The 12,329-nt window shown below is 32.7% G+C and overlaps 1 protein-coding gene across 4 annotated transcripts in view; it reads right to left on the bottom strand.

Annotated features, from left to right (window-relative positions):
- Positions 1-1,426: 1,426 nt before the first annotated feature.
- Positions 1,427-12,329, bottom strand: part of STRN3 (striatin 3) — an 88,294-nt gene continuing 77,391 nt past the window's right edge. For all 4 annotated transcript variants that reach the window (XM_010963015.2, XM_045522657.2, XM_045522658.2 and 1 more), the window contains 5 exons: positions 11,312-11,479; positions 9,846-9,986; positions 8,233-8,340; positions 3,150-3,236; positions 1,427-3,072 (listed from right to left, as the gene is read on the bottom strand). In XM_010963015.2, coding sequence (XP_010961317.2) covers positions 2,903-3,072; positions 3,150-3,236; positions 8,233-8,340; positions 9,846-9,986; positions 11,312-11,479 — 674 coding nt within the window. In that variant the 3' untranslated portion in view covers positions 1,427-2,902. The remainder of the gene's footprint in view (positions 3,073-3,149; positions 3,237-8,232; positions 8,341-9,845; positions 9,987-11,311; positions 11,480-12,329) is intronic.

Here is a 12,329-nt window from a genome sequence, read left to right as displayed (position 1 = left end):
TTCTCCTCTGATCTTTCATTATCAGATTATAAGAAACTATACTGTTTCATTGAGAGAAGATGAAATTGGGGGAAGGAGTCTCAAGAATTTATGTATTTTTGGACTTTATGATGTCTATGTGAACAACTCAATCTCAGAGTTCTACAAAAGTACAGATTAAATTCTGTAGTCCAGATAGTTTCTGTTCAAATTTATATTACCTCAAGACCCTTGGGAGCATGACTTCTGGTTGGGAATGAAAAGGTAATTTGTGTGTGTGTGTATACATGTTTGCATTTATATATATTTATACATGTTTTATATACATACAATATTTTTAAACTTTACGTACAAAGCACCATTTAATAGTGAAATTAATCTACATAATTTCCCATATATCACAAATGGAAGCACACAAATAGAATGAAAATAAGATACCTTTTAGTCTCTTCCAAATTTTAATATTGTAGAGAAAAATACAACCAAAGTAGGTAAGAGAAAAATAAACATATATATACTATTTTTATTCATTTCAGTTTTAATACATTCCAAAAAAGGTGAATGCTTATGCATTACAATGATGATAATCACATTTCAGTGAAACAGTAATGCACTGGTTTAAAATAGCTGTCAGAAACAGTACTAACTTTGGAAAGCTTGCTATTAAATTATTAAAAAAAAAAAAAAAAGAGGAAGAGAAAAGTACCTCTTTAATTTGTTAACTTGAATCTTCAATTCAGAAAACTAAAGAACTAATATCTTAAGAAAATTTATGAATAGTTTTGTTAGTGTCTCACCAGCAATGACTAAGATTGCCACTTGGATTTTTATGGTAGGTGACAAAATTTCTCAATGTACATACAACGTAATTTTTTTTTTTGCAGTAGGCATTCAAACGGAATTCTGCCACATAAGTCTTCTAATGTTACCTTCTAATTCCATTTGCAATTCCCTTCAAAGAAAAGGGATGATAATACCTTGTTGAAGGAAAAAGCTCAAAGATACCAATATTTAACATCATTTATCAGGATAACTTTTAATTAAAGAATAATGTAGTTTATTATCTACTGAACTTTTTCATGGAAACAAGCATGGCTAGATAGGAGACAGCACTATTAACTGAAATTCAGATTTAATTAAGTCGTAGGATACAAGGAAATGATTTAAGATTGTATCTCTGCAATTTTCTGTTATTTTGATTTATCTAACTTGTTTCAATAGAAGATTTCTTTAATCCCCAAAACAGTGTGAAATACTTAGAAAGGCATTCTTAATATAGGGCTAACTGTTCTAATCTTATTAGAATACCAATAAACAGTACAAAATTTAAAAGAACAGCATAAAAACGAAGAACTCACTGCAATCATCTCCGTTTCCTAGTTTAATGATGCAGAGTAAAGTATTGCACTTTATTATTCAACACAAAATAATGTAGTCAACAGTAACATACAGGTACACAATTTAATATTTATTATATGCATTTTATATACATTTTTCAACAGCTGTACGTTCGCTATGTGGTACAATCTTAAAAATTTGCTGATTCATAGTTTGTAAAACAAAAACCTTACAAAACTCATCAAAACTCGCAAACTGATCAGAAAAGTTTTTTGGAAGACTAGAAAAAATACTTTATTGTCTTAATCATGCATTACACAAACAAAATGTTTAGTTACACCATAAAATTAAGCACATTGAAAAAATAAAACAGGGTAACTAGTCCAAACACAGATTTCTGATCCTGATTCAACTATTTTTGTATCCTATTTGTAATGCAAATAAAATTTTAACTCCAAATATTTTTAAACAAGATAAGTTTTGTTTGGAATCATGGTAAACCAAGATATGTATCTGAGGGGAATCACCTTGACTTGTAACTTAAACTATAAAATACTCCATTTTTAGTCTATTTTAGACTATTCAAAGAGTTCCAAAATAGATATATAGGTTCCTTTAGCACATTAATAAAAGGATATAAAGACCAACAAAAAGTGAAATAAATAATAGGCTATTAGCAAGATGGATAATCCTTGATAAATAAACTTGTAAATACAGTAAGATGTACAAAATATCACATAGTGATAGGATGCCAAGATTAGTTTGTTGTTGTTTTCTTTTTTTAAGAGTTCATTTGGAGTACTCAACCCCGTTTCATTTTAATACACTTAATAGTCCTTGGCTTATGAAGACAATTATGTGATGATGAAGGTGATTTAGCATCTTTATGGAAGGACTTAGCTGAGCTGTATTAGGCAAAAGAAGGAACAAGTGTGGTTACACGGCAGCGGGTAAGTGAGATCTCTGTGTTTTAGGGTTGTATAATGCAGAAAAACTTCAATACAATCTTGAGCACTGTTGTGACAGGCTAAATATATAAAAAGACTTATAAAAACTAGAATTTTATCCAAACATTTTGTGCAACTAATGCTAAAATATTTTAAGTTAAATTTTCTTTCTTTTTTTTTAAAGCAAAATAAGTTTAAAAGGGAATCTGTGGCATTCAACTGATAAACAGAAGATCACTAAGAGATGAAAAAAAGCTACTCTTGGAGCTCACTTCCCCCCAACAAGAGCACCACATTCCTAACCCTAAGGCAGCACACAGAGTCCAAAATAAAAGTCTTTTTGTAAGATCAGACTCCACATTGGCTTAAAGATACCTAACAGACAGACATACGCTCAGTTCATATCCAGTACAGGCCACAAAAAATGGAGTCCTTTTTCTGTCCCACAAAATACAGTAATTACAAATTAAATTAAAGAGCCTGACGTTACGATGTGATTTCCACCAATTTATGCCTGCCCCAAATAGCCTTCACCAGGCAGATCACATGTAGTGTCGTATCAGTAACTTTTTTGATGGCAGTGATGTAGACCCTCTGTGTGTCCAAGCAAATCTGTTATGATGCGAGTTTTTGTTGGTTCACACAAATACTTTGGCAAGGGCATCAGCCCCTGCACTAGCAATATATGCTTTTGATGGATGGAAAGCAACATCATAAATTGATTCATCTAATTTCTTCCTATGTGCTGTTATTTCCTGCACACATGTCTTGCTGTCCAAATTCCACAATCTAATAGAACAGTCATGGCCTGTAAAAGAATAAAGAATGTTATGAGTAACAATTCTATTATAAAATCTGTGGGCAGTATAGGAAGTTCAGACTTACTTCCAGACATCAAATAGATTCCGTTAGGATCTACTGCTAGACTTGTAACAGCATCCAAATGAGCTACCATAGAATGGATCATTTTACCTAAATAAAATATAACAGAGAAGATTAACTTTTCACAAACAGTTACTAACTTGAGAGATCAGAAACCATAATCCAACAACATAAAATAATCACTGTAGCAGTATTTATTATCATGGTAAAATACATATAACATAAAATTGACCATTTTAGGCATTTAAGAGGGTAAAATTCAGTGGCTTTTAGAACATTTACAATGATATACAACCATCATTATTATCTAGTTCAGAGCATTTTCACCTCTGCAAAAGGAAACCCCGGTATCCATTAAGTACTCACTCCCCATTTCCACCCGCCATCCCTCCAAGTCCCTGGTAACCATTAATCTGCTTTTTCTATAGATGGGTCTATTCTGAACGCTTCATACAAATGCAATCATACAATAACATGTTGCTTTTTGTGTCTGCCTTCTGTTAGCATAATGTTTTCAAGGTTCATTCACCATAATAATATTCTGAAGAGAATTTTAATTTTGACATAGAACTTTCCCAGTTTTCCTAAAAAACAAAAAAACAAAACAAAAAAACTCTGTGGTATGTATCTGACAGTATCTAATAGACAGTGGAAAACATAATGACTACAAGGTTGCATGAAAAGCTTAAGATCATGTAAAAGGGAATTAAAATAAAAAGAATCTTTCTCATTAAGTGATGTGAAGATTTTATATACATGGTTAATGATAAATCACCAGAGAATATATTCCTATCTAAAGATTCTAGTATCATCAAATTCATTTATCTTTTAGATATGTCAATTATTTTATATATTAGAAACAAGAAAAGGGAGATGAGTGGGAGTATATCAGAGAAATTCTTCTGGGATTTCCCCAGATAGCAACAAAAACACTATTCTGGCAAACGTAATTTAATGAATATCTTCACTGAAGATTTGGCAGGCAAATGGACTCAACAGTGAGTTGAAATTAAAAAGCAAGTTGTGCTGCACAAACACTGTGGAGAAAGGGCATCAGCCTCTGCACTGGCAACATATGCTTTTGATGGTTGGAAAGCAAACACATAAACTGGTTCACTCAAGAAGGGAATAAAACAGCAAATACTGGTATCTCTAAAAAGATTTCCTCCCTTTTCATTCAGGATAGAGTCTATTACTCAAGTGCCTGGCTGCTCCTAATGAGAGATGGAGGGCTTTCTCCAGAATTCTAGTTATTGCCATTTGCCATGCTGCTTGTCCCCTGATGACATTCTACAGTAAGACATGAAATAAATCTACTTTGTTACCTGCCATGGGGCTATAGCTGTTGACCTGAATACAAACTCACAACATAAACAAACATGCAAAAAGTTACTCTGAAAAAAACCATAAAAAGTTGTATCACTGTCTGGCAATACTAAAAATAAACACTTGTCAGTTAAGGACAAAATTAAAGTCTCTCATTATTTCAAACCACATTTGTCTGTTTCTCATCATTAGTAAGATCAACGGAGTAATTTTAACAATTCTCTGCTATCCTAAAAAACAGAAAAATTATTCAACATACTATTAGTTCAACATAATTCATCTATCAGCTCTAGAATCCATTCCTCCCAACAGTTCTATTAAAAACAAAAACAAAAACAAAACAGCAACCCGGAGTATGAAATGGCTGGCCTCCAGCAAAATAATCTCAAAACATTAGGAGGTTAACTACCAAGTATCATTAGCTTCCTTTAAAATGTCAAATCTATGATGGTGATCCTTAATTCACAGATCTAGTTCTGACTCCTCCTGAGAACGATCCTGTATCTCCTATATTTAACATATCTTAAATCAAAGAATTTGTTCATCCAAATAGCAGATCTACCCATTTCTTTAAGGGTGCTGTAATTTTCCAAGTTTAACTCCAGTTCTCCTGCCTGTGCACTAAACTAACCCTCACTATGGTATGTTATCAATTTAGAGTCAGCCTTCCTCTACATAGTCACAAACTCACTTCAAAATGTGAGTGACCTGTTAGACTGGACAATTTGTAGAGAGGTGCAATGCTGAACCAAGCTGGATGCTGAGATTCCATTAGTGACCACAGAAATCACAAAGAACAAGGAGACCCCTCCTTCACCAGCATATACTTGCAGCTTTTCACATTTAACCAAATTCACCTTTTCCCCATGACTCTGCTACCACCTGCCTTCCCCTACCAACATTAACTCTTTCTTCCTGTAACTGAGGAAATAGAGGACACACTAGTTCTCCCTTTCCCAGCACCCTTTGACTTGGATAATCAATATTGTGGGCCTCTATGAAATGGAGAAGAAACAGTCTGAGGTTAAAAAAAAAAAATGTAGGCTCTGGAAGCAAACTGCATAGGTTTAAATCCTCACCCTGTAATTTCCTGTTTTTAACACTACACAAATTACCTAACTTCTTTTGGACTTTTTATTTCAACTGTAGAATGAAGGTAACAATAGTATATCTATCTACCTTATAGAGCTATTATAAGATCAAACATGTTACTCATAAATCAAATAGAACAATGTCTCTTACAGAAAGCAACATACCGCTAGTCTGTAAGATCCAAGAGGACAGGACATTTTATTTTTGTTCACCAAGCATCGAGAAATGTGCTGAGGATATGGCAGACAGCAGTAAGTTTTGCTGAATGGCTGAGTCCATAACCAATTCAGGATCTCCTTCCTCTAACTCTTCCACATTCCTTACTTGTACTACACTTTCTCCCAGATCTACCCAGTAGCTAAGTCTCTCAGGGACAGCATATGCAATTCCTATTTGTGCCTCTATCAAAATTTTAAAAATCATGAGCCCTAAGATCTCTCTGGAACAAATAGTAGAGATTGAAACTTTAAAATTCTTTTAAAGTCAAGGATCTGCCATATAGTGTGACTTGAATACTCTTTCTAAACCAATATTGCAAACCCCTGCTCAAATATTCTAAGTGGTTTCCATAGTGCATAGTGTAAACAAAGATACATTATTCTTAGCCTAGCTCTGAAAAGTTCTCCTCAATAGTTTCTGCTTCCGTTCTCCAAACTTACCTCTTCGGTTCCACCTATAAAAAACTTCTGTTCCAGCCCAAGTTTCCACTGCCATGTCTCTACTCAAAATATGCCCTTATCTAGAATTTCCTACTACCTTCCTCACTTTAACAAAACAAAAAAAAACCCTTACCACTCTTTCAAGGAAAGGCTCAAACTTTCACTCTATGAAGACTCCTTCATATAGAGGGGCTCGTCTTACTGCATACATACCTCTTACTGCATGAACGTGTGTATGTATGAGCATGGGTGCACCTCTGCCATAATTTTCCCCAGACAACAATAAGCCCCCAGAAAGCAGAAACCACATCTTATACATGATAGTAGTCAGTGCAGTGCAAAATACTAAATATACTTCTGTTGTCAAAATCTAAATATTTATTGAACCCATTCATACTATCAATTTCTATAACATTTCAGATAAAAATTCAATAAATTTACCACTCATTTGATAGAATAATATCCTATTAATAACATAGCTAACCATCAATACCAGTTATGGGGATATTCTAGTTTATCACATTTAAATGAATTACCAATTTTCAAAAAAGAATTTCTTTGAAAACAATACATCTGAACACAATTTACAATTTAATTTAACTCAAGTGTTGTATGTATGTGTATCTGTGTATGTGTGAGAGAGTTTTTCCACTGTTTAGAGCCTATTGCTCCAATTATCTTCACATTACAGGTATACTAGTTAAAAGAAAGAATTCGTAGAATTTGTAAACAATTTGAAAAGCCACAAGCTCCTTACTTCTGATTTCTGTCGGTAAAATAACTCTAGAAACTCACTTTGCTTTTAATACAACTACTAAAATTCCTGAATCTCCCCTTACAAATTTAGATTTTCAATAATTTTTTTAAAAAGGAATCTTTTTAGAAATACAGTGAAGAAAATTATTTCTCTGCTCTGGCAGCAGAGGATGACTGTTAGGCTTCATAAAAATGTTCAAAGAATTGATCTGATAAGGTGTTAAATTGAGAACATCCACTTGAATATGAGTCTCCTTTCCTGTGCAATATACAGGCCTGTGAATATCTGTTCTCTTCTCAACTTGTTCTACTGAGTTAAAAGGAATGTGTCCATGAAAGTGTTACTTGAGCAAAGATGTTACATATGACTCTAAAGGCTAAAAATTACGACCATGTCCCATATAACCTTCAAAGAGAAATCTGTAATTCTGACTTACTGTCTTGCTTGGTAATTTGTTGCCCTGCAATAATGTTGCAATTAATATTTAAGTTTCTTATCTGCAAGTCCTTCAATATCACCAAATTGTTTTAGCTTCTCAAAGAAGCCTCTCTAGGGAGAGGGTATATAGCTCAGTGGTAGAGTGCATGCCTAGCATGCGGAAGGTCCTGGGTTCAATCCCCAGTATCTCCACTAGAAGTAACAAACAGATAAACCTAATTACCTAACCCCACACAAAAAAAAAATAATAAAAATACAAAAAACAAAAAGCCTCTCTAGCTGTCCACCCTTTCCTGAAAGACGCAAATAATACTTTATGTAGTATTTTAGGTAATGACAGATGATAGAGATCCTTAAACAATTCTATGGCCAGCCAAATTAAAATTTGATTTGACTTCTATATAACTGGTATGTTTCCTCACAACAGGAAAGGATGTTTACAGGAAAGATGATAATAAAAAATTTCCACTGTATCATCATTTCATTTACTGAGAAATAATTTTAAGAACACATTTGAAATGCCAAACACCAGAAAGAGATCTTTTCTGCTATACTAATTCACAACAGAATATGAAGAAAAAAAATTCAAATGACATGAAGAGATCATAAAGGTAGACAGGTATTATACATACTTAAGGATAAAAATTAACACATTATTAAGTGTGCTACATTATGTAAAGCAAAAATTTGAGTTAAAACAGTTTAACTTGATAATTCCGAAGCTAAGAGTCAGAATCTTATATAAAATAGCATATTTGATCATCTTAAATTTACAGTATTATTAATATGACTGAAAATAAAATAACCTACTTACCCGTTTTATTGTCAAAAAATTTGATGTGTCTATCTTCATGAGCCGTTATTGTAACAGGAAGTGTGGGATGACTTACTACTCTGTTAATGTGATTATTGGATTGTAAACCTGAAAAATAAAGAATAATGCACTAAAATTCAAACCTTCAATATAATGTGGAATCTAAAAATACAAAATAAAACAAAATAAAAACAGACTCACAGATACAGAAAACAAGTGGTTGCCAGAGGGGAGGGGAGGGACCAGAAGGGGAAGAGGTAAAGAGGATTTAGAGGTAAAATTTTCCAGTTAGAAAACAAATAAGCCATGGGGATATAATATACAGTATAAGGAATATAGTCAATAATGTCTCCATAAATTTGTAAGAGGACAGATTATTAGACTTATAATGGTGATCATTTCATAATACATGCAAATGTTGAATCATTATATAGTCAGCCTGACTTAATATTGTCCATCAACTATATTTCAATTAAAAAAACAAAACAAAAACTTCAATTAGAAGTTAAATGATGGCCTTTTTAGTCTTACCAAAAAATAAGAATGACTAAAAATTAAATCTTTTGTATATAAAATAAGAAATCTAAGAAATAAAACTAGAGCTCTAGAGATACAATTTCTTAAAAAATGTTTATCATGTCCTATAATACGGATTAATGCAGACTACCAATACAGGTGGTTTAGAATTTTTAAAAGATTCACAAATTATTGCTTTTAATAAACAGCCCATTAAAGAATGAGACATTTAATGAAAGAAAAAATTTCCTAAGTGATAACAGGATACTTACAAGAACCCCCATTCCACCCACACACTGACAAAAAAACAAACTGTAATTAATGTTCTTTGGGATGAGACCTTTTGTTTACTACCAAGTTCTTAATTTTGATTAGATTAGTGATGAGGAGGACAGGGATCAGAACAAATGAGAAAATATCACCAACATTATTAGACTAAATAAAATCACTCAATAGAACTCAAACATATACATATACATGTAAGAGGAAGAGAGGGACTAAGGTTGAAAAGACACTTCTTTGGGTATAATTTGGTTTGAGATTTCACCATGGAACCATTTAAATGTTTTACGTAATTATAAAATGACTTTAAAAAGCAGTCATGAAAAATCACTAGTAAAATTAAATAAATGAATTTAACCACACAGCCAATTAATAGGATAAGCACAAAAAAATGACCTATTTCAAGTGATTTTTAAAAGCATAGTAATTAGACTGTCCAACCCTGGTGGAATATACCCTAAATACAAACTATTATCAATAATCAAACTGTTGGTAGTAGTGTTGCTATTGATAAATCACATGAGAGATTATGATGATTCTGCTGAGAACCAAGAGTATCAGCAGTGCTAAAATGAGACAAAAATATAAAATCAGTGAGATAAATCTGAATTACTTTGGTCTACTTACTTCTTTGTACCTACATACCCACCACCCAAGCTTTAAAGCCTAATTTGAGAAAACAGCAGAAATAGTGTAAATACACATTGAAAGTAATTATTTTTCCATCCTAAATTCAAAAAAATTTAAAAATTAAAACATTATTCTCTACTATGTAATAATCCTTTTTAAGGTTTCAACCTTATCAGAAAACTTACCAGAATCTACCTGTGATGAAAGCATCACCAATGACTGTGATGTTTCTAAATCATAAATTACTGTACTACCAGTGTTGAAAGAGGTCACCATATGAGCTGGATCACAGCCTATAAAGTCAACTGATGTAGGTATTCCATGCTCTGAAAGGAGGCCAAGGAGATACAGTGTAAACACAATAATTCAGAAATTTCTGCTTTTCTAATAAGAAAAAGGAATTTGAATACTTTTGAAATAATGTTAATGAAAAAGAAAGCAATTGTGTTAGGATGGTGAAATATAATAGACAACTTTCTCTCAATTATTAAACGTTTTTGTTAACACTCTACTTAATATAAGAAAAATGTAGCTAGAAGGCTCTTTAAGTAAGCATAGATAGGTAAAAAGTTATTTGTTCTATGCATTTTTTTCTGAGAGAGAAAAAAAAATTTAGGTGAGTCTTTTCTCCCACTTGCCAATTCTATTTTTTATTGTAAAATGACAGATTAGCATTCTCACATCAGTGTCTTAGGAGATTGTTTACAGGAGACCCGTAAGCCTTATCAAGTAACTAATACAAGTCAGATGTTTGGATCTGTGAAAATGAAGCTTTGGACTCTGAAGTCCACTGATGCAGTACTATTCTAAAGTGGCCCGAGCAGCAATTTCTCTTTAACATATTAAATTCAACTGTCCAGATCAATGCACAGTTATGTGAAATTTGAAGTAATTAATTACCTGGATGAAGCAAGGATCAAATATCCAAATGAATTTTTACCTCAAAAGCTTAGGTAATAGAAAAATTAGCAGAATTACCGAGGTATTTAGAGACCCAACAAAATTAAGCATAAATGTTCATCCAAAACGTTTAAGGCAAAAAATGTTTTAGTAAAAATAAAAGATATGATTTTTAAAACTTTAAAAATTACTTGGAAAATAAGACCAATACAAGTTAAGTATAAACATATGTATGTAAATAAATGCCATCTCAAGGTAAATTAAAGCCTTCTTTGATACGAAAAGATTTGAAACCGTGCAAGTAACTTAGCTTGCACTGGGTGCAATTTCAATGATTATAGCTAGACTTCTCAACCAGTATGCCCATACATGGTTTACAAGTATGCTTGAGACTGTGATCCCTTTAGTCTTTGTGAGCAGTCACCTAAGCAGGAGTAGGAGTAGGTGGAGGGCCTCCTATTGTTCCTATGAGAAGCCTCATTTGTCCACTCTACTGTTACATATAAATACTTTTATTCTTTAAATAGGATATGTCCTGAAAAGGGTCATAAACGCACCATGCTACAGAATATACTTGCAAAGCACCTTGTTTATTAAAAAATGATTAAGAATACAAAGATTATCATAGATTGATAAAATTCTTTTAATATCTCTTTGAGCATTCAGGAAATAGTAAATCAACTACTTTGCCCTTTTTATCTTCCAAATTTAAAAAAAATTAACTTTTTTCATAGATGCAAAATTTACTTACCTTTGTTTCCATTGTAAGTGCAAATACATGGCAATTTTTCTTGTGGATTCCATAACCTAACAGTGCCATCTGCTGAACAAGACAGTAACTGATTTTTTATGCCACTGTAAGCAAGACCCCAGACAGCATCTGTATGCGCAACTAAAGTGCCAGCTAGAACATTTGGCTCTGGAAAGAAAGAGACAAACAAAAATTAGCCAAAAGAAGTTTAAAAGAAATGTTTTTGTATATAAAGATAACTCACCACATAATTAAGTATAAAGACTACATATATCAACCTTAGTAAGATAAACCAAAGTGTACACAGTGGTCATCTCTAAGTTGTGGAGTTATGGGTTGTTTTTATCTCTCCTTTCCAATACTTTCCTACATTTTTGCAATTTTCCATAAGAACATACACTTAAAAAATAGCTTTATATAATACATATGTTTATATATATTTTATATAATTTCCATGCCCTAAAACTTACCAATTTATAAAGTGCCAGTTCTGTGGGTTTTAGTTTGTTTACCAAGTTGTGCAATCATCACCACATCACCTTTAGGACACATTCATCATTCGTTAGCTATTTCCCCCCAATCTTCCTCTCTGCAGCCTTGGCAACTACTAACCTGCTTTGTTTCTATAAATCCGCCTATTTTGGACATTTCATACAAACAGCCTTTTGTGACTCACTTCTTTCACTTTAGCATACTGTTTCTGAGGTTCATCCACATTTGCAGCATGTTACAGTACTTCATTTCTTTTTACTGCCGAATAATATTCCCATGTACAGATATACTACATTTTATTTATACATTCATCATTTGATGGACAATGGTGGCTAACAAGATGGAAGACCATTTGTCCTACAATCCTGTCTCTCTACCAAATTACCACTTTCTTCAGATATTTCTTATCATCTCTACAATTCTCAATAGTCCCCAACCTCCCTTCCTCATGAACAATTATCTCTCATACTTCACTGGAAAAATACAGCACTGAAATAGAAACCCTTCTCCTACCTTCCTGCCACCT

The sequence above is a fragment of the Camelus bactrianus genome, chromosome 6 (assembly GCF_048773025.1).
Source record: "Camelus bactrianus isolate YW-2024 breed Bactrian camel chromosome 6, ASM4877302v1, whole genome shotgun sequence".
Classification (NCBI taxonomy): domain Eukaryota; kingdom Metazoa; phylum Chordata; class Mammalia; order Artiodactyla; family Camelidae; genus Camelus; species Camelus bactrianus.
The sequence above is the reverse complement of the archived record's forward strand: the minus strand, read 5'-3'. Positions and strand labels throughout refer to the sequence as shown.